This window comes from Heptranchias perlo, chromosome 11 (genome assembly GCF_035084215.1).
Source record: "Heptranchias perlo isolate sHepPer1 chromosome 11, sHepPer1.hap1, whole genome shotgun sequence".
NCBI classification, from domain to species: domain Eukaryota; kingdom Metazoa; phylum Chordata; class Chondrichthyes; order Hexanchiformes; family Hexanchidae; genus Heptranchias; species Heptranchias perlo.
Window position 1 is genome coordinate 76,503,647 of NC_090335.1, and position 26,850 is coordinate 76,530,496.

General features: G+C 48.1%; 1 protein-coding gene across 1 annotated transcript; it reads left to right on the forward strand.

Moving 5' to 3' along the window:
* On the forward strand, window positions 1-26,850 carry wdr4 (WD repeat domain 4). The gene is made up of 8 exons (XM_067993402.1): window positions 1-107; window positions 3,360-3,472; window positions 7,957-8,017; window positions 9,139-9,228; window positions 20,460-20,527; window positions 22,053-22,227; window positions 24,663-24,732; window positions 26,382-26,850. The coding sequence occupies exons 1-8, from the start codon at window positions 93-95 to the stop codon at window positions 26,549-26,551; spliced, it is 762 nt and encodes a 253-aa protein (XP_067849503.1). The 5' UTR covers window positions 1-92; the 3' UTR covers window positions 26,552-26,850.

The window sequence follows — 26,850 nt, forward strand, 5'->3', positions numbered from 1 at the left end:
GAATCCTGCTGGCTGACAAATCCGGGGACGTGTACAGCTTCTCAATCAGCGAGCCACACAGAGCAGGTCAACTCCAGCTCGGGCACCTCTCCATGCTGCTGGCTGTGGTAAGGATCAGCTGCCACCTCCTGGGGGTGGTGTGGACGAGGAGGAGCAGGGGGAGGGGGCGGGCGGGCGAATGGGGGTGTGGAGGGGATGTGGGGGTGAGGAGGGTTGTTGGGGACCGCTGCTCCATGTCAGGTGTGTGAGACAGGCTCTCCCATGCTATTCGATCCCTTCCTAAAGGAGGGTCATCACCGGGTCAGGACAGGGTGCTGAGACCATAAGAGGTAGGAGCAGGAGTAGGCCATTTGGCCCCTCGAGTCTGCTCCGCCATTTAATGAGATCATGACTGATCTGATTTTTACCTCAACTCCACTTTCCTGCCTTTTCCCCATATCCTTTGACTCCCTTCCTGATCAAAAATTTATCTAACTCAGCCTTGAATGTATTCAATGACTCAGGCTCCACAGCTTTTTGGGGTGAAGAATTCCAAAGATTCACGACCCTTTGGAAGAAGAAATTCATCCTCATTTCTGTCTTAAACAGGCAACCCCTTATTCTCAGACTATGCCCCCTAGTTTTAGATTCCCCCATGAAGGTTAACATCTTCTTAGCATCTACCCCATCGAGTCCCCTCAGAATCTTGTATGTTTCAATAAAATCTCCTCTCATTCTTCTAAACTCCAATGAGTATAGACCCAACCTGTTCAATCTTTCCTCATAAGACAACCCTTCAATACCTGGAATCAACCTAGTGAACCTTCTCTGAACTGCCTCTAATGCAAGTATGTCCTTCCTTAAATAAGGGCACCAGAACTGTACGCAGTACTCCAGGTGTGGTCTCACCAGCACCCTGTACAGTTGTAGCATGACTTCCCTGCTTTTATACTCCATCCCCCGAGAAATAAAGGCCAATATTCTGTTTGCCTTCCAGATTACCTGCTGCACCTGTATGTTGACTTTTTGTGTTTCATGTACGAGGACACCCAGATCCCTCTGTACCGCAGCATTTTGTAGTATTTCTCCATTTTAAAAAAAGCAAAATATTATTTGATTTTTCCTCCCAAAGTGGATGACTTCACATTTTCCCACATTATAATCCATTGGGGGTAATATTCTGGCATGGGTGGAGGATTGGTTATCTAACAGGAAGCAGAGAGTTGGGATAAATGGTACATTCTCAGACTGGCAACCAGTAGCCAGTGGTGTTCCGCAGGGGTCGGTGCTGGGTCCCCAACTCTTTACAATCTATATTAACGATTTGGAGGAGGGGACCGAGTGTAACATATCAAAGTTTTCAGATGATACAAAGATGGGAGGGAAAGTAGAGAGTGAGGAGGACATAAAAAACCTACAAGGGGATATAGACAGGTTGGGTGAGTGGGCGGAGATTTGGCAGATGCAATACAATATTGGAAAATGTGAGGTTATGCACTTTGGCAGGAAAAATTATTATCTTAAGAGCAAGTTATTATCTTAATGGCAAGAAACTGGAAAGTACTGCAGTACAAAGGGATCTGGGGGTCCTTGTGCAAGAAAATCAAAGTGTTAGTATGCAGGTGCAGCAGGTGATCAAGAAGGCCAACGGAATGTTGGCTTTTATTGCTAGGGGGATAGAATATAAAAACAGGGAGGTATTGCTGCAGTTATATAAGGTATTGGTGAGACTGCACCTGGAATACTGCATACAGTTTTGGTGTCCATACTTAAGAAAAGACATACTTGCTCTCGAGGCAGTACAAAGAAGGTTCACTCGGTTAATCCCGGGGATGAGGGGGCGGACATATGAGGAGAGGTTGAGTAGATTGGGACTCTACTCATTGGAGTTCAGAAGAATGAGAGGCGATCTTATTGAAACATATAAGATTGTGAAGGGGCTTGATCGGGTGGATGCGGTAAGGATGTTCCCAAGGTTGGGTGAAACTAGAACTAGGGGGCATAATCTTAGAATAAGGGGCTGCTCTTTCAAAACTGAGATGAGGAGAAACTTCTTCACTCAGAGGGTAGTAGGTCTGTGGAATTTGCTGCCCCAGGAAGCTGTGGAAGCTACATCATTAAATACATTTAAAACAGAAATAGACAGTTTCCTAGAAGTAAAGGGAATGAGGGGTTACGGGGAGCGGGCAGGAAATTGGACATGAATTTAGATTTGTGGTTGGGATCAGATCAGCCATGATCTTATTGAATGGCGGAGCAGGCTCGAGGGGCCGATTGGCCTACTCCTGCTCCTATTTCTTATGTTCTTATCTGTAAAATTTTTGCCCATTTGCTTAACCTGTCAATATCCCTTTGCAGACACTTTGTGTCCTCATCGCAACTTGCTTTTCCACCTATCTTTGTATCATCAGCAAATTTGCCCACAATACACACTGTTCCTTCATCCAAGTCATTGATATATATTGTAAATAGTTGAGGCCCCTGCACTGAGCCCTGCGGCACCCCACTAGTTACAGATTGCCATTTTGAAAATGACCCTTTTATCCCGACTCTGTTTTCTGTTAGTTAGCCAATCCTCTATCCATGCCAAAATATTACCCCCAACACCATGAGCTCTTATCTTGTGCAGTAATCTTTTATGTGGCACCTTATTGAATGCCTTTTGGAAATCAAAATATACTGCATCCATTGGTTCCCCTTTATCCACCCTGTCCGTTACTTCCTCAAAGAACTCTAATAAATTTGTCAGACACGATTTCCCCTTCATAAAACCATGTTGACTCTCTTTGATTGTATTATGAGTCTCCAAATGTCCTGCTACTACTTCCTTAATAATGAATTCTAGCATTTTTCCAATGACAGATGTTAGGCAGATGTAAGCTGGTGACCGGTCTACCCAGTTATTTGGGCAATTGCTGCACTGCTGTAACTTATCAGCTGCTTCAGTGTGTTTGGGGCTTGTAATAGACAAACATTGGACCCTACAGTGCAGCCATATCAGGATTTGGGGCCCTTCAAGATGCGTGCTTGGGCCAAATAATAAATATGAAGGTTCAGGATTGGTTTCTCTGTGTGCCCCCCTCTGTGTCTGTGTGCCCCCTTTTACACTTCGAGCTGAGGCCTGTCATATACATCAAGTCCCACTCATCCTGCTTCCAGGCCCTTTGATGAATGTGGGTTTTTCTCTAAATGATGTTTGTTTCACCACTTCCACATCTAACTTTTTGAAAAGTTTAAAAAAAAACAGCAACGCCATCTAAGATAGAGCAGGGCAGACAGACAGACAAGTGGGGGGTGGGATACTTGAGTTGAGCTGCGATGCTTTGCTAACAGGTCAGTCTGAGGGCTGCTGCCAGTAATTGCTCTGCTTTTCTCAACAGGCAGTCAGTCCAGACGATCGATACGTGATTACTGCGGACCGCGATGAGAAGATTCGAGTCAGTTTACTGGAGCAGCCGTATGCCATTGAAGCGTTCTGCCTGGGGCACCGCGAGTATGTTCACAGTGAGCGTTTCACCTCCTAATGAAATTAGAGCACAGGGCCTGAAACTGCCGGGCTGGGGATCTGAGCCCGACCCTCAGGTCCCCTCTGGGCTTGGTCCCCCCCCGGGCTGGGGATCTGAGCCGGGTCCCCGCCCCCCCCGGGCTGGGGATCTGAGCCGGGTCCCCCCCCCCGCCCCCCCCGGGCTGGGGATCTGAGCCGGGTCCCCCCCCCCCGGGCTGGGGATCTGAGCCGGGTCCCCCCCCCCGGGCTGGGGATCTGAGCCGGGTCCCCCCCCCGGGCTGGGGATCTGAGCCGGGTCCCCCCCCGGGCTGGGGATCTGAGCCGGGTCCCCCCCCCGGGCTGGGGATCTGAGCCGGGTCCCCCCCCCGGGCTGGGGATCTGAGCCGGGTCCCCCCCCCGGGCTGGGGATCTGAGCCGGGTCCCCCCCCCGGGCTGGGGATCTGAGCCGGGTCCCCCCCCCGGGCTGGGGATCTGAGCCGGGTCCCCCCCCCGGGCTGGGGATCTGAGCCGGGTCCCCCCCCCGGGCTGGGGATCTGAGCCGGGTCCCCCCCCCGGGCTGGGGATCTGAGCCGGGTCCCCCCCCCGGGCTGGGGATCTGAGCCGGGTCCCCCCCCCGGGCTGGGGATCTGAGCCGGGTCCCCCCCCCGGGCTGGGGATCTGAGCCGGGTCCCCCCCCCGGGCTGGGGATCTGAGCCGGGTCCCCCCCCGGGCTGGGGATCTGAGCCGGGTCCCCCCCCCGGGCTGGGGATCTGAGCCGGGTCCCCCCCCCGGGCTGGGGATCTGAGCCGGGTCCCCCCCCCCGGGCTGGGGATCTGAGCCGGGTCCCCCCCCCGGGCTGGGGATCTGAGCCGGGTCCCCCCCCCGGGCTGGGGATCTGAGCCGGGTCCCCCCCCCGGGCTGGGGATCTGAGCCGGGTCCCCCCCCCGGGCTGGGGATCTGAGCCGGGTCCCCCCCCCGGGCTGGGGATCTGAGCCGGGTCCCCCCCCCCGGGCTGGGGATCTGAGCCGGGTCCCCCCCCCCGGGCTGGGGATCTGAGCCGGGTCCCCCCCCCGGGCTGGGGATCTGAGCCGGCTCCCCCCCCCCCCCCCCCCCGGGCTGGGGATCTGAGCCGGCTCCCCCCCCCCCCCCCCCCCCCCCGGGCTGGGGATCTGAGCCGGGGCTCCCCCCCCCCCCCCCCCGGGCTGGGGATCTGAGCCGGACCCTCGGGTCTCTTCCTTCCCCCCCCCCCCCCCCGGGGCTGGGGATCTGAGCCCGGCCGGCCCCCTGTGCAGTGAAATCTCTCTTAATTTTAAATTGATGACCGTTCGTCACTGACTCCCTAACCACAGGGAGTCTGTCCTGATTTACTCTATCAAAGCCCTTCCGTTTTAAGACCCTCTACTAAATCTCCTCCGCCTTCTCTGCTCCAGTGGAAACAGTCCCAGCAGCTCATCTCTCCTCATAACTATAGTTCCCCATCCCTGGCATCTTGGTGAATCTAGGAACAGGCGTAGGCCATTCAGCCCCTCGTGCCTCTTCCGCCTGTACAATCTACGCTATACGCTCTCCGTGGCATTAATGTCCTTCCTATAATGGGGCACTCAAATCTACACACAGTCTCTAATTGTGGCCTAACCATTACCTCATACAAATATATCTTTACTTCTTTACTCTTGTACTCTATGACCTATTTATAAATCCCAAATGTTAGCCTTTTTTATGTCTTTATCTACCTTCGCTCACACTTTGAGAGTTCTGTATTTGATCCCCTAGATTTCTCTGTTCATACTCACCCTGCAGTGTCTTTCCATTAAGTGTACACTCCCATTCCTTGTTCCTCTTCCCAAAATGTATAACCACATACTTGCCAAACACTTTATTTTTCATGTTGCAAGCAAATTTCTATATCATGTACTGTAGGAGGTGGAGGTGAGTGTCAGCTTCACCTCTGACTTCCGAGCGATTCGAATCGCTCCCACTCCCTGGGTTCTAGACCTTGGACTTATTTGGGGGTTGTGACAAAAGTGCAGCAGACAACTGGTTTTGGTGCAAGAAACTTTGATCTTTATTCAAGAGAGAAAATACAACACAACAATCTTAACACTCTAATAAAATGGGAACACTTCGGTACACACGAGGGAAATTACAGTAGAAAGATACCTCACCCCTCCCAATCCCACTTTACTAGCTAAGTTGGGCTCTAAAGGACCAGAGATAATGCTCACTAAACGAATCCTTGACAGTTGAGCTGGTTCGCGATTTTGGGGTTCGCTGTATGTGTTGGTTGGTGTCTGCTGTACCCCGGACACGGTAGAGGACTTCAACTGCGTAGCTGGCCAGTCTTCGGGGGTCCGCTGATGCGGTAGGGTGCGTCCTGGATCTATCGGGTGAGTACCCACTTTTCTTCATAAAGTGATAGGATTTAGAGTCTTTTGAGTAGAAAACTCAACCGGTGTAAGTCAGGAATAGATTGTAGAGTGGAAACTTTGCGGATCTTCGGTTTTCTCCTGAGTTGGTTTTCTTTGGTCGCGGTGGCTCAATATTACCCGGTTGGTTGGTGGTAATATTCGGTTGGTTGTTTCGTAAGGCCCTTGTTGCCGCGAGGTGTCCGATGGTCACTGGAGCAGTTGCTCTGGTTTCTTGTGTGTCGGCCTGCTTCTCGAGCTGCTGACCTTCTCTGTTGAACTTCTTTCTGTTGCCCCCTCGCCTTGTTGAACTGTTGTCTCCCGAGCTGTCGAACTCCTGGCTGAACTGAACTTCTTGAGAAAATGGGCCTTCAATTATGCTAATTGAAGCCTCCTTATCTGCACGCCAAATCTGACCTGGTTTATTGTAAGATTCTGGCTGGCTCGTTAAGAGTAACTTGTTTATGAAATGTGTGAAGTGGTTTCGGGATGGTTTCATGAGTTGTTGAGCTCTTGCTTGATTGTAGTCTTTGTGCTCAGGTTTCGAGTTTCCTGACTGGGCCTGAGATTTCTATGGAGTGGGCTGATTGGATTTGTTTTATGCATGTTTTGGATGGGTCCTGTAATTTGGGTGGGGACTGCTCTTCCGTGGGTCTGTTGTCTGAATGTAAATGTCTAGTAGGGGCTGAGTGAGGTCACACAGTTCCCCAGACAGTTTGATTAACTCCAATACTCAAACCGTCTATTACAGAGGTTGATCCCAACTCCTGTTGCAGCTGTTTTTTTCTTTACAAGCCCAAACATGCCTTTTTAAAATACCAAATGTTGGTTTTTGACCTTGAATCACTCTTTGTTAGGCTCAATATTTCATCACCCTGAAATGGTTAGAAGAGTCCAAAGTCCTTTTCTTTAGGGTTTTTCTCCGAGTTTTGGGGGATCTGTGAATTTTGAGAATCTTGCAGTACCCTGTGCCCAAGTGCATCATCTCTCTATATCCAAACTCCCATTGACCCGAGCCCTTGATTCACTGTCTCTCTCTATATACAAACTCCCATTGACCCAAGCCCTTGATTCATTGTGTCTCTCTATATATACAAACTCCCATTGACCCAAGCCCTTGATTCACTGTCTCTCTCTATATATACAAACTCCCATTGACCCGAGCCCTTGATTCACTGTCTCTCTCTATATATACAAACTCCCATTGACCCGAGCCCTTGATTCACTGTCTCTCTCTATATATACAAACTCCCATTGACCCGAGCCCTTGATTCACTGTCTCTCTCTATATATACAAACTCCCATTGACCCAAGCCCTTGATTCACTGTCTCTCTCTATATATACAAACTCCCATTGACCCGAGCCCTTGATTCACTGTCTCTCTCTATATATACAAACTCCCATTGACCCGAGCCCTTGATTCACTGTCTCTCTCTATATATACAAACTCCCATTGACCCGAGCCCTTGATTCACTGTCTCTCTCTATATATACAAACTCCCATTGACCCGAGCCCTTGATTCACTGTCTCTCTCTATATATACAAACTCCCATTGACCCGAGCCCTTGATTCACTGTCTCTCTCTATATATCCAAACTCCCATTGACCCAAGCCCTTGATTCACTGACTCTCTGTATCCAAACACCCATTGATCCAAGCCCTTGGTGCACTGTGTCTCCACCAATTTTCTGTCCATTCTGCTATACGGGTGAAGGCTGTGCTTGGCCGAGTTACGCAGAGATCTGCTTCAGGTCGTATGCCGTTCACCCAATCAGAATGCTGTGTTGAAGCAGGTTTCTGCAAACTTAAACCTTGTTGGTTTGGTGTCAAACACTGGGTCTGGATGCCAAGTGTAAGGAGGTGATGGAATGGGGATAGATTTCTGTGCCCTCTGACTGCATATGAAAGCATTACGGCAGCATGAGTCTGTTTTTAAGGGCAAATTACAGTCCACTACTGATAACTGAATGTTTCTTTTGCACTAAACCTCTTTTGCACTATTTTTTTTTAATAATGTAATTAAGCAATGTAAATAACACAGTAAAGTCTCTCTCTCTCTCTCTCTCTCTCTCTCCCCCCCCCACAGGTTTGTTAGTGAGCTTCTCGTTCCTCCAAACCACCCGCGGCTGCTTGTGTCCGGCTCTGGGGTAGGTACCGAACTTGTAATATCTCCTCTCTCTGGAACACGTACCGAACTTGTAATATCACCTCTCTCAGTACTGCACTGAAGTGTCTGCCTGGAATTTGTGCACAAGTCTCTGGAGTGGGACTTGAACCCACAACCTTCTGACTCAGGCAAGAGTGATACCACTGAGTCAAGGATGACACCTCAAAAAAAAACAACTTTTGATGTGCCATGTAAAAGACTAGTTTCAAAATGTAATGGATGATATTGAAGTGAATGTCGGTGCATGGATAGAGAGATGGCTAGTGAATCAAAAGCAAAAGATGGGGGCTCAATTAATGTTTTTTAGCTTGACACTATCAATAGTATGGTGCCCTAGAGATCTGTGCTGGAACCTCTCTTGTTTTCCATTCCTGTAAATGGTTTAAAATTAGATGCAAGAAAAATTATATCGAAGGTTGCTGCTAGCAAATTAGGGGTACAGGGCCTTGGGCAGGTGAGGGGCGTGGACAGGTAGGTGGCAGATACAGCTCAGTGCAGAGAAATATGAAGATTTTGGGAAAAAGAACAGTGAAAGGAAGTGTCCCTTTAAATAAAACTGTAAGAGTGGAAGCACATGGTGATCTAGGGGTGCAGATAGTTTGATCTTCAAAAGTGGGAGTGCAGGTAGATAAGGCCATAAAAAGGCAAATGGGATTCTGGGTTTTATACGCGGGGGCAGTGACTACAAAAGCAAGAAAGTGGTGTTGAATTTGTACAAGACATTGATTAGACCACAGTTTGAGTATTGTGTGCAGTTCTGGGCTCCGCATTGTAGGAGGGATATTGGAGCCATAGAAAGGGGACACTGAAGGTTCAAGCACGAGAGGTTATAGTTCGAGAGAAAAGCTCAAAATTAGAGGTTTTTCATTTGAACACGGAAAGTTAAGGAGGGGAATCGAATAGAGGTTTTCAAAATTATGAAAGAAGGTAAATAGTGAGAGATTGTTTCAGTAACAAGGGGCACAGACTGAAGATTATCACTGGAAGAATGAAAGGAGGAGTTAGAAGAAATGTTTTCTCACAGGTTTTGATGCTGTGGCTCCATTAGTTAGAGTGTTAGTTTTAATCACACTGGTTTTTAACCTGCTCTCTGATCCTCAGGATGGGACTGTCAGGTTGTGGGAGTACGAAAGTGGGAAGGAGCTGCACTGCTGTCAGCTGAGTGAACCACAACCTTCCGGGAGTCAGAAGGTGAGTGCTGTCTGTGGGTTAACCCCCAAGCCCAGTCTGTCTGCAGGTTAAATGCAGGGCTCAGAGTGGTTTGGGAGATGGGTTTCGATTCACAGGGCACTGGTACCAGTACTGGGGAAAGAGGGAGCTGTTCCGTTGGGATGGGCTCCACTTAAACCAGGCTGGGACCGGTGTCCTGGCGAATCGAACAACTAGGAATGTAGATAGGGCCTTAAACTAAAAAAAAAGGTTGGTGCGGGGGGGGTGGGGGTAAGGGAGGGAGGGGTCAGGTGAGGGGAAATTTAGAAATCTAATGAGAAAAGTCAAAGCAACAGAGCAGTGTAGCGATTTGGGTAAAGATAAGCAGAGTGTGACTGGAAGGGTCACACTCTGTTTATCAGTAATAGTGCATCAGCAAATAAGGTCAAAGCAGGGAAAATAATAAAAAGTTAAAATTAAAGACTCTTTCACAAATAGAGATAAATGGGTTTGATTCAATAGCCATTACAGAGATGTGGTTGCAAGGTGACCAAAGTTGGGAACTAAATATTCCAGGGTATTTGATGTTTCAAAAAGACAGGCAGAATGGAAAAGGAGGGGGTGTGTAGCCCTGATAAAGGATGAAATAAGGACAGTGGTGAGAAAGGACCTTGGCTCAGAAGATCAGAAAATAGAATCAGTATGGGTGGAAAACACTGGTGGGAGTAGGTTATAGGCCCTCTAATAGCAGCTATACCGTTGGACAGAGTATTAATCAAGAAATAATAGGAGCTGTAATAAAGGTAGTGCAGTAATCGTGGGGGACTTTAATCTACATATAGACTGGGCCAATCAAATTGGCAAAGGTAGTTTGGAGGACGAGTTCATGGAATGCATTTGAGACAGTTTCCTAGAACAATACGTCATGGAACAGGCTATTTTAGATCTTGTATTGTGTAATGAGGCAGGGTTAATTAGTAATCTCACAGTAAAGGATCCTCTGGGGAAAAGTGATCATAATATGATCACTGAGTTTGAGAGTGAAGTACCTAAGTCATAAACTAGTCTTAAACTTAAAGCCAATTACATAGATATGAGGGGTGAGTTGGCTAAGGTAAATTGGGAAATTTGATTAAAGGATATGACAGTAGATAAACAATGGCAAACATTTAAAGAAATAATTCAGTATTCTCAACAAATACACATTCCATTGAGAAATAAAAACTCCACAGGAAAAGTGATTCCCGTCTAACTAAAGAAGTTAAGGATAGTGTTAGATTAAAAGAAGAGGCGTATAATGTTGCCAAGAAGTGTAGAAAGTCTGAAGATTGGGAGAGTTTTAGAAACCAGCAAAGGATGACCAAAAAATTGATAGGGGAGAAAATAGAATATGAAAGCTTTTTTTTATTCATTCATGGGATGTGGGCGGCGCTGGCGAGGCCAGCATTTATTGCCCATCCCTAATTGCCCTCGAGAAGGTGGTGGTGAGCCGCATTCTTGAACCGCTGCAGTCCGTGTGGTGAAGGTTCTCCCTCAGTGCTGTTAGGGAGTTCCAGGATTTATGGACCCAGCAACGATGAAGGAACGGCGATATATTTTCAAGTGGGGATGGTGTGTGACTTGGAGGGGAACGTGCAGGTGGTGATGTTCCCATGTGCCTGCTGCTCTTGTCCTTCTAAGTGGTAGAGGTTTGGGAGGTGCTGTCGAAGAAGCCTTGGCGAGTTGCTGCAGTGCATCCTGTGGATGGTATACACTGCAGCCACTGTGTGCCGGTGGTGAAGAGGGTGAATATTTAGGGTGGTGGATGGGGTGCCAATCAAGCGGGCTGCTTTGTCCTGGATGGTGTCGAGCTTCTTGACTGTTGTTGAAGCTGCACTCATCCAGGCAAGTGGAGAGTATTCCATCACACTCCTGACTTGTGCCTTGTAGATGGTGCAAAGGCTTTGGGGAGTCGGGAGGTGAGTCACTTGCCACAGAATACCCAGCCTCTGACCTGCTCTTGTAGCCACAGTATTTATATGGCTGGTCCAGTTAAGTTTCTGGTCAATGGTGACCCCCAGGATGTTGATGGTGGGGGATTCGGTGATGGTAATGCAGTTGAATGTCAAGGGGAGGTGGTTAGACTCTCTCTTGTTGGCGATGGTCATTGCCTGGCACTTGTCTGGTGCAAATGTTACTTGCCATTTATCAGCCCAAGCCTGGACGTTGTCCAGGTCTTGCTGCATGCGGGCACGGACTGCTTCATTATCTGAGGGGTTGCAAATGGAACTGAACACTGTGCAATCATCAGTGAACATCCTCATTTCTGACCTTATGATGGAGGGAAGGTCATTGATGAAGCAGCTGAAGATGGTTGGGCCAAGGACACTGCCCTGAGGAACTCCTGCAGCAATGTCCTGGGGCTGAGTTGATTGGCCTCCAACAACCACTACTATCTTCCTTTGTGCTAGGTATGACTCCAGCCACTGGAGAGTTTTCCCCCTGATTCCCAATGACTTCAATTTTACTGGGGCTCCTTGGTGCCACATTCGGTCAAATGCTGCCTTGATGTCAAGGGCAGTCACTCTCACCTCACCTCTGAAATTCAGCTCTCTTGACCATGTTTGGTCCAAGGCTGTAATGAGGTCTGGAGCCGAGTGGTCCTGGCGGAACCCAAACTGAGCATTGGTGAGCAGGTTATTGGTGAGTAAGTGCCGCTTGATAGCACTGTCGACGGCACCTTCCATCACTTTGCTGATGATTGAGAGTAGACTGATGGGGCGGTAATTGGCCGGATTGGATTTGTCCTGCTTTTTGTGGACAGGACATACCTGGGCAATTTTCCACATTGTTGGGTAGACGCCAGTGTTGTAGCTGTACTGGAACAGCTTGGCTAGAGGCGCAGCTAGTTATGAAGCACAAATCTTCAGCACTACAGCCGGGATGTTGTCGGGGCCCATAACCTTTGCTGTATCCAGTGCACTCAGCCGTTTCTTGATATCACGTGGAGTGAATCGAATTGGCTGCAGACTGGCTTCTGTGATGGTGGGGATATCGGGAGGAGGCCGAGATGGATCATCCACTCGGCACTTCTGGCTGATGATGGTTGCAAACGCTTCAGCCTTGTCTTTTGCACTCACGTGCTGGACTCCGCCGTCATTGAGGATGGGGATGTTTACAGAGCCTCCTCCTCCTGTTAATTGTTTAATTGTCCACCACCATTCACGACTGGATGTGGCAGAGCTTTGATCTGATCCGTTGGTTGTGGAATCGCTTAGCTCTGTAAACTAGCAAGAAATATAAAAATGAATTGTAAGAGCTTTTACAAGTATGTGAAAAGGAAGAGAGTAGCAAAAGTAAATGATGGTCCCTTAGAGGCTGAGACAGGAGAAATTATAATGGGGAATAAGAAAATGGCAGAGACATTAAACAAATATTTAGTATCTCTCTTCACAGTAGAAGACAGAAAAAGCATACCAGAAATAGTGGGGAACCAAGGGGCTAATGAGAGTGAGGAACATAAAGTAATTAATATTTAAAAAGAAAATGTACTGGAGAAACTAATGGGACTAAAAGCCAACAAATCCCCTGGACCTGATGGCCGACATCCTAGGGTTCTAAAAGAGGTGGCTGCAGAGATAGTGGATGCATCGGTTATGATCTTCCAAAATTCCCGAGATTCTAGAACGGTCCCAGCATATTGGAAGGTAGCAAATGTAACCCCGCTATTCAAGAAAGGAGGGAGAGAGAAAACAGGGAACTGCAGGCCAGTTAGCCTGATGTCAGTCGTCGGGAAAATGCAGGAATCCATTATTAAGGAAGTGGTAACAGGGCACTTTGAAAATCATAATACGATTAGGCAGAGTCAACATGGTTTTATGAAAAGGAAATCGTTTTGACAAATCTATTAGTGTTTTTTAAGGATGTAACTAGCAGGGTAGATAAAGGGGAACCAGTGAATGTAGTATATTTGGATTTTCAAAAGGCATTCAATAAGGTGCCATGTAAAAGGTTGTTACACAAGATAAGGGCTCATGGGGTTGGGGGTAATATATTAGCATGGGTAGAGGATTGGTTAATGGACAGAAAACAGAGAGTAGGGATAAACAGGTCATTCTCAGGTTGGGAGGGTGTAACTAGTGCGGTGCTGCAAGGATCAGTGCTTGGGCCTCAGCTATTTACAATCTATATTAATGACTTAGATGAAGGGACCGAGAGCAATGTATCCAAGTTTGCTGACAAAATAAAGCTTGGTGGGAAATTAAACTGTGAGGAGGAGACAGAGTCTGCAAAGGGATACAGACAGGTGAGTGGGCAAGAAGGTGGCAGATGGAGTATAATGTGGGAAAATGTGAGGTTATTCACTTTGATAGGAACAGGAGTAGGCCATTCAGCCCCTCGTGCCTGCTCCGCCATTTGATAAGATCATGGCTGATCTGTCATCTAACTCCATATACCCACCTTTGGCCCATATCCCTTAATATCTTTGATTGCCAAAAAACTATCCATCTCAGATTTAAGTTTAGCAATTGAGCTAGTATCAATTGCCGTTTGCGGAAGAGTTCCAAACTTCTACCGTCCTTTGTGTGTAGAAATGTTTTCTAATCTCACTTCTGAAAGGTCTGGCTCTAATTTTTAGACTGTGCCCCCACTCCTAAAATCCCCAACCAGCGGAAATAGTTTCTCTCTATCCACCCTATCCGTTCCCCTTAATATCTTATAAACTTCGATCAGGTCACTCCTTAACCTTCGAAACTCCAGAGAATCCAACCCCAATTTGTGTAATCTCTCCTCGTAACTTAACCCTTGAAGTCCGGGTATCATTCTAGTAAACCTACGCTGCACTCCCTCCAAGGCCAATATGTCCTTCCGAAGGTGCGGTGCCCAGAACTGCTCACAGTACTCCAGGTGCGGTCTAACCAGGGTTTTGTGTAGCTTGCAGCATAACTTCTGCCCGCTTGTACTCTAGTCCTCTCGATATAAAGGCCAGCATTCCATTAGCCTTATTGATGATTTTCTGCACCTGTTCATGACACTTCAATGATCTGTGTACCCGAACCCCTAGGTCCCTTTGGACAGCCACTGTTTTTAACTTTTTACCATTTAGAAAGTACCCTGTTCTATCCTTTTTTTGATCCAAAGTGGATGACCTCACATTTGTCTACATTGAATTCCATTTGCCACAGTTTTGCCCATTCACCTAATCTATCAATATCGCTTTGTAATTTTATGTTTTCATCTACACTGCTTACAATGCCACCAATCTTTGTGTCATCGGCAAATTTAGATATGAGACTTTCTATGCCTTCATCTAAGTCGTTAATAAATATTGTGAATAATTGAGGCCCCAAGACAGATCCCTGCGGGACTCCACTAGTCACGTCCTGCCAATGTGAGTACCTACCCATTATCCCTACTCTCTGTCGCCTTTCGCTCAGCCAACTTCTGAACCAAGTCCGTACTTTTCCCTCGATTCCATGGGCTTCTATCTTAGCTAACAGTCTCTTATGTTGGACCTTATCAAATGCCTTCTGGAAGTCCATATAAATAACATCCATTGACATTTCTCTGTCCATTACTTTAGTCACCTCTTCAAAAAAAATTCAATCAGGTTTGTCAGGCACGACCTACCTTTCACAAATCCATGCTGGCTCTCTCTGATTAACTGAAAATTCTCGAGGTGTTCAGTCACCCTATCCTTAATTATAGACTCCAGCATTTTCCCCACAACAGATGTTAGGCTAACTGGTCTATAATTCCCTGGTTTCCCTCTCTCTCCTTTCTCAAAAAAGCGGAGTGACATGTGCAATTTTCCAATCCAGAGGGACAGTTTCTTGAATCCAGAGAACTTTGAAAGATTATAGTTAGGCATCTGCAATGTGCTCACCTACTTCCTTTAAAACCCTGGGATGGAAACCATCTGGTCCTGGGGATTTGTCACTCTTTAGTGCTATTATTTTCTTCATTACTGTTGCTTTACTTATGTTAATTTTATTGAGTCCCTGTCCCCGATTCAATATTAGTTTTCTTGGGATTTCCGGCATGCTATCCTCTTTTTCTACTGTAAATACTGACGCAAAGTAATCGTTCAACATGCCCGCCATTTCCCCATTGTCAATGACAATATCCACGCTTTCAGTTTTTAAGGGGCCAACACTGCTCCTGACCACCCTCTTTTTCCTAATATAACTATAAAAGTTCTTCGTATTGGTTTTGATATCCCTTGCAAGTTTCTTTTCATACTCTCTTTTTGTAGCTCTTACTATCTGTTTTGTGACTCTTTGTTGATCTTTGTATCTTTCCCATTCGCCAGGATCTGTGCTATTTTTTGCCTTTTTGTATGCCCTTTCCTTATGTCTTATACTGTCCCTTACCTCTTCAGTTGTCCATGGCTGTTTTTTTTGGCAAGTAGAGTTCTTGCTCCTCGGGTATAAACTGATTCTGTATCTCGTTAAATGTTTCTTTAAACATTTCCCACTGATCATCAGTCGTTTTACCCATTAACGGATTTGCCCAGTTTACTGTGGACAGTCTCTGTCTCATCCCATTGAAGTCGGCCTTACCCAAGTCTAGAATCTTAGCAGCTGACTCACTTTTTTCCCTTTCAAACACTACATTGAACTCAATCATGTTATGATCGCTAGTGGATAGATGTTAGTGTACAGTTAAGCCGTTAACTAAATCTGGTTCATTACTCATTACTAAATCGAGTATGGCTTGCCCCCTTGTTGCCTCTAGGACATACTGCTGTAGAAAACTATCCCGGACACACTCAAGAAATTCACTACCTTTCTGACAGTTGCTAGTCTGCTTTTCCCAATTTATGTGAAGGTTAAAGTCCCCCATTAAGACCACTATGCCTTTGTTACACGCTTGTCTAATCTCTGCATTTATACAATCTAGCACTTCAGAGCTGCTGCCAGGGGTTCTACACACAACTCCCACTATAGTCTTAGATCCTTTTCTATTTCTCAGTTCAACCCATAAGGTCTCTGTTGGCTGCTTACCTCTCGTTGTATCTTCCTTTATCATTGAAGTGATTTCATCTGTAATCGCTAGGGCTACTCCTCCCCCTCTTCCATTTTCCCTATCTCTCCTGTAGACTTTATAACCTGGTATATTTAGTTCCCAATCCTGACCATCCTGCAGCCATGTCTCAGTGATAGCTATCATGTCATACCCTCCAATTTGAATTTGAACCTGTAGTTCATTTAATTTATTCCTTATACTCCGTGCATTTGTATATAGAACTCTTAGTTGGGCCACACACCCTAGCCTGACCTTCAGCTTTGATGCTGGGTTAATCGCCTTACACCTTCTAGTTTTCACTTTATCTGTAGTGTCTAAAGTACACTTTCTGCTGCTCTACGCTTTTCCCTTTCACTTGTTCTTGAACAACTGTTTGTACTATTTGTATTCTAAATTTTCCCTGGGTCTTCCCCTTTCTTGCTGCTCTCAACTTTACTCCCTTCTGACTCCCCGCTCAGGTTCCCATCCCCCTGCCACTCTAGTTTAAACCTTCCCCAACAGCACTAGCAAACACCCCCGCGAGGACATTGGTCCCGGTCCTGCTCGGGTGTAACCCGTCTCGCTTGTACAGGTCCCAATGTCCCAGGAATCTAAATCCCTCCCTCCTACACCATCCCTGCAGCCACGCATTCATCCTGTCTATTCTCCTGTTCCTATACTCACTAGCACGTGGCACCGGTAGTAATCCTGAGATCACTACCTTTGAGGTCCTGCTTTTTAATTTATCTCCTAACTCCTTAAATTCACCTTGCAGGACCCTCATCCCTTTTTTTACCTATGTCATTGGTACCAATATGGATCATGACTTGGTTGTTCACCCTCCCCCTCCAGAATGTCCTGCAGCCACTCCACAACATCCTTGAACCTAGCACCAGGGAGGCAACATACCATCTGTTCCCCTTACAATTGAATCCCCTATCACTATAGCCCTGCCACTCCTCTTCTTCCCCTCCTGTGCAGCTGAGCCACCCGTGGTGCCACAAACTTGGTTCTTGCTGCTTTCCCCTGGTAAGCCATCTCCCCCAACAGTATCCAAAGCGGTATATCTGTTTGAGAGGGAGATGGACCCCGGGGACTCCTGCTCTACCTGCCTAGTCCTTATACTCTGTCTGGCGGTCACCCATTTCCTTTCTGCCTGCGTAATCTTTACCTGCGATGTGACTACCTCACTGAACGTGGAGGGAGAATAGGAAGAATAGAAAAACAGAATATTTTTTTAAATGGTGAGAAACTATTAAAAGTTGGTATTCAGAGAGATTTGGGTGTCCTTGTACACAAAACACAAAGTTAGCATGCAGGTACAGCAAGCAATTAGAAAAGCAAATAGCATGTTGGCATTCATTGCAATGGGGTTGGAGTACAAGAGTAAGGAAGTCTTACTACAATTGTACAGGGTTTTGGTGAGATCTCACCTGGAGTACTGTGTACAGTTCTGGTTTCCATATCTAAGGAAGGATATACTTGCCTTAGAGGCGGTGCAACGAAGGTTCACTAGATTGATTCCTGGAATGAGAGGGTTGTCCTATGAGGAGAGATGAAGAAGAATGGGCCTATACTCTCTGGCGTTTAGAAGAATGAGAGGTGATCTCATTGAAACATATAAAATTCTGAGGGGGCTTGACAGGGTAGATGCTGAGAGGTTGTTTCCCCTGGCTGGAGAGTCTAAAACTGGGGGTCATAGTCGCAGGATAAGGGGTCGGCCATTTAAGACTGAGATAGAGAGTCATAGAGTTATACAGCACGGATAGAGGCCCTTCGGCCCATCGTGTCTGCTCCGGCCATCAAGCCCTGTCTACTCTAATCCCATATTCCAGCATTTGGTCTGTAGCCTTGTATGCTATGGCATTTCAAGTGCTCATCCAAATGCTTCTTGACTGTTGTGAGGGTTCCTGCCTCCACAACCCTTTCAGGCAGTGAGTTCCAGACTCCAACCACCCTCTGGGTGAAAAAGTTCTTTCTCAAATCCCCTCTAAACCTCCTGCCTTTTACCTTGAATCTATGTCCCCTTGTTATAGAACCCTCAACGAAGGGAAAAAGCTCCTTAGTATCCATCCTATCTGTGCCCCTCATAATTTTGTGCACCTCAATCATGTCCCCCCTCAGCCTCCTCTGCTCCAAGGAAAACAAACCCAATCTTCCCAGTCTCTCTTCATAGCTGAAGCGCTCCAGCCCTGGTAACATCCTGGTGAATCTCCTCTGCACCCTCTCCAAAGCGATCACATCCTTCCTGTAGTGTGGCGACCAGAACTGCACACAGTACTCCAGCTGTGGCCTAACCAGTGTTTTATACAGCTCCATCATAACCTCCTTGCTCTTATATTCTATGCCTCGGCTAATAAAGGCAAGTATCCCATATGCCTTCTTTACCACCTTATCCACCTGTTCCGCCGCCTTCAGGGATCCGTGAACTTGCACACCAAGATCCCTCTGACCCTCTGTCTTGCCTAGGGTCCTCCCATTCATTGTGTATTCCCTTGCCTTGTTAGTCCCTCCAAAGTGCATCACCTCGCACTTTTCTGGGTTAAATTCCATTTGCCACTGTTCCGCCCATCTGACCAACCCATCTATATCGTCCTGCAGACTGAGGCTATCCTCCTCGCTATTTACCACCCTACCAATTTTTGTATCATCAGCGAACTTACTGATCATACCTTTTACATTCATATCCAAGTCATTAATGTAGACCACAAACAGCATGGGACCCAGCACCGATCCCTGTGGTACCCCACTGGCCACAGGCTTCCAGTCACAAAAACAACCTTCGACCATCACCCTCTGCCTTCTGCCACTAAGCCAGTTTTGTATCCAAAGTGCCAAGGCACCCTGGATTCCATGGGCTCGTACCTTCTTGACCAGTCTCCTGTGGGGGACTTTATCGAAGGCCTTACTGAAATCCATGTATACCACATCCACTGCGTTACCCTCATCCACACGCCTAGTCACCCCCTCAAAAAATTCAATCAAATTAGTCAGACATGATCTTCCCTTGACAAAGCCATGTTGACTATCCCTGATTAATCCTTGCTTCTCCAAGTGGAGACTAATTTTGTCCTTCAGAATTTTTTCCAATAATTTTCCTACCACTGATGTTAGGCTCACTGGCCTGTAGTTCCCCGGTTTTTCCCTACTCCCCTTCTTGAATAATGGTACTACATTAGCGGTTCTCCAGTCCTCTGGCACATCCCCTGTGGCCAGAGAGGTTCTGAATATATGTGTCAGAGCCCCCGCAATCTCCTCCTTTGCCTCACACAGTAGCCTGGGATACATTTCGTCCGGGCCTGGGGATTTATCCATTTTTAGGCCTGCTAAAACCGCCAATACCTCCTCCCGCTCGATGTTAATATGTTCGAGTATATCACAGTCCCCCTGCCGTATTTCGATGTCTACGTCGTCCTTCTCCATAGTGAAAACAGATGCAAAAAATTCATTTAGAATCCCTCCTACATCTTCCGGCTCCACACACAGATTGCCATTTTTGTCCCTAATGGGCCCTATTTTTTCCCTAGTCATCCTCTTACCCTTAATATACTTATAAAACATCTTAGGATTTTCCTTTATTTTGCTCGCCAGTGTTATTTCATGGCCCCTCCTTGATCTCCTAATTTCTTTAAGTATCCCCCTGCACTTTTTGTACTCCTCTAGGGCTTCCTCCGTCTTTAGCCTTTTGTATCTGCCAAAAGCCCTCCTTTTTTTCCTCATCCATTCTCATATATCCCCTGACATCCAAGGTTCCAAGATGAGGAGGAATTTCTTCACTGAGGGTTGTGAATCTTTGGAATTCTCTACCCCAGAGTGCTGTGGATGCTGAGTCCTTGAGTATTTTCAAGACTGAGATCGATAGGTTTTTAGATTCTAGGGGAATCAAGGGATATGGGGATCGGGCAGAAAAGTGGAGTTGAGGTTGAAGATCAGCCATGATCTGATTGAAGGCGGAGCAGGCTCGAGGGGCCGTATGGCCAACTCCTGATCCTATTTCTTATGTTCTTAACCCCCAAGCCCCCTCTGTGATCACCATTGCCTGTGTTACTGGGCTGTTGTAACCCTGGTGATCGCTGCCTGTGTTACTGGACTGTTGTAACCCTGGCGATCGCTGCCTGTGTTACTGGACTGTTGTAACCCTGGTGATCGCTGCCTGTGTTACTGGACTGTTGTAACCCTGGTGATCGCTGCCTGTGTTACTGGACTGTTGTAACCCTGGTGATCACTGCCTGTGTTACTGGGCTGATTTTAAGTGCCAGCCACTGACCTCTGTCTCTCACTTGCAGGCCAGATGTGCTGTGGTGCGGATAGTCCATTGCAGATGGGGGGACTTCTTTGCTGTTCTGTGTGACAGGTAAGTGTGGCTACAGAATGACTGCCTGAATCCTCTGCCCATAACACTCAAAACAGTGAAAACTTGTCCGCACCTTGTTCTGGCCTTCGCCGCTTCGAATGTGGCCTACACTCCCAGGGCAAGGGCTTCCACCAGCCTTTCCAGCTCTTAGGGCTGTTTTGAGTTAAGTTTGGAACAGTCACAATGCAGTTCCGAGTGGGGCTGAACTCCAACAGCCTCTAATTTGGCTCCAGCACACACACAATTTGCCATCTCACTCAGGACACAGGATAGCTAGTGTGGGAAATGGAAACATCACTATAGGGCATTCTTGAAGTGAAACAGTGTAGATGGAGCTTTACTCTGTATCTAACCCGTGCTGTACCTGCCCTGGGAGTGTTTGATGGGACAGTGTAGAGGGAGCTTTACTCTGTATCTAACCCGTGCTGTACCTGCCCTGGGAGTGTTTGATGGGACAGTGTAGAGGGAGCTTTACTCCATATCTAACCCGTGCTATACCTGTCCTGGGAGTGTTTGATGGGACAGTGTAGAGGGAGCTTTACTCCATATCTAACCCGTGCTGTACCTGCCCTGGGAGTGTTTGATGGGACAGTGTAGAGGGAGCTTTACTCTGTATCTAACCCGTGCTGTACCTGCCCTGGGAGTGTTTGATGGGACAGTGTAGGGGGAGCTTTACTCCATATCTAACCCGTGCTGTACCTGCCCTGGGAGTGTTTGATGGGACAGTGTAGAGGGAGCTTTACTCCATATCTAACCCGTGCTGTACCTGTCCTGGGAGTGTTTGATGGGACAGTGTAGAGGGAGCTTTACTCTATATTTAACCCGTGCTGTACCTGTCCTGGGAGTGTTTGATGGGACAGTGTAGAGGGAGCTTTACTCTGTATCTAACCCGTGCTGTACCTGCCCTGGGAGTGTTTGATGGGACAGTGTAGAGGGAGCTTTACTCTGTATCTAACCTGTGCTGTACCTGCCCTGGGAGTGTTTGATGGGACAGTGTAGAGGGAGCTTTACTCTGTATCTAACCCGTGCTGTACCTGCCCTGGGAGTGTTTGATGGGACAGTGTAGGGGGAGCTTTACTCCATATCTAACCCGTGCTGTACCTGCCCTGGGAGTGTTTGATGGGACAGTGTAGAGGGAGCTTTACTCCATATCTAACCCGTGCTGTACCTGTCCTGGGAGTGTTTGATGGGACAGTGTAGAGGGAGCTTTACTCTATATTTAACCCGTGCTGTACCTGTCCTGGGAGTGTTTGATGGGACAGTGTAGAGGGAGCTTTACTCTATATTTAACCCGTGCTGTACCTGTCCTGGGAGTGTTTGATGGGACAGTGTAGAGGGAGCTTTACTCTATATCTAACCCGTGCTGTACCTGTCCTGGGAGTGTTTGGGACAGTGTAGAGGGAGCTTTACTCTATATCTAACCCGTGCTGTACCTGTCCTGGGAGTGTTTGGGACAGTGTAGAGGGAGCTATACTCAGTGTCGACCTGTGACTTGTTGCCCTGTACTGAAGCCCCGATTGTTCAGTTTTTCCGCAGTGTTTGTCCTTGAGCTGGATGTGGAAGCGCGGAGACTTGTTCAGAGGCAGACGATCACTGTGAAACAGCGAGCCTGGGACGTGGCGTTCGATGACTGTGCAGGACTCTGGATCCTTGATGGTGAGGTGGCCGTTCTGTACCGACTGGAGGAGAGGCAGTGGCAGGTGAGTGGGGGGGGGTCAGAGTTCAGTAAAGGTCAACACTGGAGGGGTCAGAGTTCAGTAAAGGTCAGCACTGGGATGGGGGGAAGGACATGTGATGCATTGGGTGAAGGGAGTTCTGAGAATGAGAAGGCGCAGAGTCTCCCCACATTGTTCAGCAGCATGAGCTGAGAGTCCAACCTCGGGGTCAAGGGACACCCAGTGTTCCAGGAATTAACCTTCGGGAGGGGTTTACAACACAAAGCACTCGATACCCTGAGTCAGTTGTACGGTCAGTGCCAGGCGGTCAGTCTGGGCAATGTCCGGCTCAAATTCTCGAACTGCCATTGATCTCACGTCCTGTGGATTACTAGTGCAGTGATATAACCACTGCATTACTGCACCCACTTTTTTTTTTATTCGTTCACGGGATGTGGGCGTCGCTGGCAAGGCCGGCATTTATTGCCCATCCCTAACGAGATTTTTTACAACTGAGTGGCTTGCTAGGCCATTTCAGAGGGCAATTAAGAATCAACCACATTGCTGTGGGTCTGGAGTCACACATAGGCCAGACCAGGTAAGGATGGCAGGTTTCCTTCCCTAAAGGACATTAGTGAACCAGATGGGTTTTTATGACAATCCGGTAGTTTCATGGCTATCATTACTGATACTAGTATTTTAATTCCAGATTTTTATTTAATTAATTGAATTTAAATTTGCCAGCTGCCGTGGCGGGATTTGAACTCGTGACTCTGGATTTTAGTCCAGGCCTCTGGATTACTAGCCCAGTAACATAACCACTACGCTACCGTACCCTCACTGACCCCTTGTGCCACCCTGAAATTGGACTTCCAGAACAAGGGGGGATAATAAAATTAGAGCTCGGCTGTTCAGGGGTGATATCAGGGAGCATTCCCTCACACAAAGGATAGTGGACGCTGGGGGTCAGTTGGAGCTTTGAAGACTGAGATTGATAGATTCTCCTCTTTTCCCCCCCCTCCCCCAAACCCCGCTTCTCCCTCACCAGTCGGTGCACACTTGCCCGTTGAGTTACTGACCCGATAACGTGCAGTGCTGCACTCAGATTTCCACAGATTCACCAACTTGTACAATTCCTGAAATCGTGTTTGACTAACTTGATTGAATTCTTTGATGAAGTAACGGAGAGGGTCGATGAGGGTGGTGAGGTTGATGAGGTTGTGTATGTGGACTTTCAAGTACCACATAATAGACTTGTTAGCAAGATTAAAGCCCATAGGATTAAAGGGACAGTGGCAGCGTGGATACAAAATTGGCATGGGGAAAGAAAGCAGAGAGTATTGGTGAACGGTTGTTTTTCAGACTGAAGGGAGTATACAGTGGTGTTCCCCAGAGGTCAGCATTAGATCCCCTGCTCTTTTTGATATATATTAATGATCTGGACTTGAGTATACAGGGCGTAAATTAGAAGTTTTCAGATGACACAAAACTCGGAAATGTAGTAAACATTGAGGAGTATAGTAACAGATTCAGGAGGAAATGGGCAGACACGTGGCAGATGCAGTTTAATGCAGAGAAGTGTGAAGTGATACATTTTGGTAGGAAGAACAAGGAGTGGCAATATAAACTAAATGGTACAATTTTAAAGGGGGTGCAGGAACAGAGACTCCTGGGGGTGTACGTATATAAGTCTTTGAAGGTGGCAGGTCAAGTTGAAAAGGCATCCGGGATCCTTGGCTTTGTAAATAGAGGCATAGAGTACAAAAGCAAGGAAGTTATGTTAAATCTTCATTAAAACACTGCCAGAAGGGTTGGTAACCAGAGGGGACAGATTTAAGGTAATTGGCAAAAGAACCGGTGTCATGAGGAAAAAATTTTTTACTCAGCGAGTTGTTCTGATCTGGAATGCGCTGCCTGAAAGGGCGGTGGAAGCAGATTCAATAGTGACTTTCAAAAGGGAATTGGATAAATACTGGAAGGGAAAAGAATTACAGGACGATGGGAAAAGAGCAGGGGAGTGGGACTAATTGGATATCTCTATCAAAGAGCCGGCACAGGCGTGATGGGCCAAATGGCCTCCTGTGCTGTACCATCCTATGATTTCCGCAAACTGGTTTGTGACCCTGGGTTCTGCACGGTTTTCCCACTCCTCCAGGAGCCATGAAATGTAAATAAAATTGTAAATGTGGAGTTTAATACTCTTCCCTGATTTTTCAGATGGTTTCAACATGTTGGAAATTTGAAAACTGGTCCCTAAACATTAAAAGCAGCTGAGGGGGGGCGGGGTCACAGAATAAACGGAAGATGCAGAACCCCAGCTGCATGTACTGACTGAGACTTGCTGCCTTTCACCCTCTTCCACAACCCAGGACCACAGTGGGGAATGGGGACAGTTTTCAGTCACTAGTCGGGGTGACTATGTGTCTGTGGGGAACGGGGGCAGGTTTCAGTCACCTAACCAGCGTTCATCTCTCCAATAGAAAATTCCGGAACATCGAGAGCAGATGAAGATCGAAGAAGTCATTCGTGCCAACTGGGCAGTGTTCCGGGGTAAGTCACGCTGCTACCACCCCGGGGAGAGTCGGTGCCTGTGGGGCCCGGGCCCCGGGGAGAGTCGGTGCCTGTGGGGCCCGGGCCCCGGGGAGAGTCGGTGCCTGTGGGGCCCGGGCCCCGGGGAGAGTCGGTGCCTGTGGGGCCCGGGCCCCGGGGAGAGTCGGTGCCTGTGGGGCCCGGGCCCCGGGGAGAGTCGGTGCCTGTGGGGCCCGGGCCCCGGGGAGAGTCGGTGCCTGTGGGGCCCGGGCCCCGGGGAGAGTCGGTGCCTGTGGGGCCCGGGCCCCGGGGAGAGTCGGTGCCTGTGGGGCCCGGGCCCCGGGGAGAGTCGGTGCCTGTGGGGCCCGGGCCCCGGGGAGAGTCGGTGCCTGTGGGGCCCGGGCCCCGGGGAGAGTCGGTGCCTGTGGGGCCCGGGCCCCGGGGAGAGTCGGTGCCTGTGGGGCCCGGGCCCCGGGGAGAGTCGGTGCCTGTGGGGCCCGGGCCCCGGGGAGAGTCGGTACTTTCAGGAGAGGAGAAAGAAGCAGAGGTGGTTTTTCAGTTTCTGCCATTCACTAAGTCTGTCAGTGGCCGGGTTGGGGCCACTTGCAATGTGTGGAATGGGGCATCACAGATGCTGTTAGACTTAATTCTCCCAATTTTACTTTCTTTCCATTTGATGTGAGGAGTTGGGTGTAGAACAGAACAATGTGCTTGTCATTAAACGAATTCTACCGTCTCCGGTGCCCAGCTGTGCTGTTAGTTAACTGGGCACCAGTCTCCAGGAGCTCCCTGTTTAACAGAGCAAATGGAAATTGGCTGAGTGGCAGAGCAGCTGATGTGGTTCAGGTTTTTCCAGAACGCACTGCCCATGCTCACAGATTCCACCCCTATGGGTGGTGGGGAGCGGCCTGCCCTTGAGAAGGTGGTGGTGGGCCTTCTGCTTGAAGCGCTGCAGTGCATGTGGTGAAGGTGCTCCCACAGTGCTGTTAGGGAGCTCCAGGATTTTGACCCAGCGACGATGAAGGCAAGGCCAATATATGTCCAAGTCGGGATGGTGGTGTTCCCATGCACCTGCTGACCATGTCCTTCTAGGTGGTAGAGGTCACAAGTTTGGGAGGTGCTGTCGAAGATGCCTTGGTGACTTGCTGCAGTGCATCCTGCAGCCAAGGTGCACCAGTGGTGGAGGAATGGATGTTTAAGGTGATGGATGGGCTGCCTTGTCCTGGATGGTGTCGAGCTTCTTGTGTTGTTGCAGCTGCATCTATCCAGGCAAGTGGAGAGTATTCCATCACACTCCTGACTTGTGCCTTGTCGGTGGTGGAAAGGCTTTGGGGAGTCAGGAGGTGAGTCACTCGCCGCAAGATATCCAGTCTCTGACCTGCTCCAGTAGCCACGGTATTTATGTGGCTGGTCCAGTTAAGTTTCTGGATAGTGGTGACCCCCAGGATGTTGATGGGGGCTTTTATGATGCTAATGCCATTGAATGTCAAGGAGAGGTGGTTAGACTTTCTCTTATTGGAGATGGGCATTGCCTTAATAGATTCCAGCCTGTAACTCCCTCCTGGGTATCTGTTATTCTATATATAAACCACCCGAACCCCTCAACTAGATTCCAGCCTGTATCTGTTTGGTGTTTTATCTCCTTCCGTCCTTTCTCTTTCCAATGACAGGCTCTGAAATCAGCTACAGCAATTTGTACAAAATTAGCATCGATAACATGGCCCAGTATCGGTTGAAGAAGGAACAGAGAATTCACCAGAGACAGAACAAGAGGGAATTGGAGACGGGGCAGGTGACTGAAGTCACCAAAAGGATGAGGGTGGGGGAAGCGTCACTGTGAGGCCGGCGATGGGACGCTGAGCTGTGGCTGGAATCTTGGTCCCGTCGTTGCTCCCATTCCCAGCGGACCAGGTGGGTTATAGGGCTTGGAGGAGTTTGTAGAGATAGGGAGGGCGAGGAGGCCATTGAGGGATATGAACATAGTGGGCAGCTGATCCAATATTGCCTTGTTTACACAATTGCCAAAAGTTAGAATTACCCCCATATCTCGCTGTCCCATTTACTCTCAAAATCGGGCCATCCTGTGTAACTGGGTTTGTCAGTCCTGTGTATATTATATATTTATATATATATTCAAAA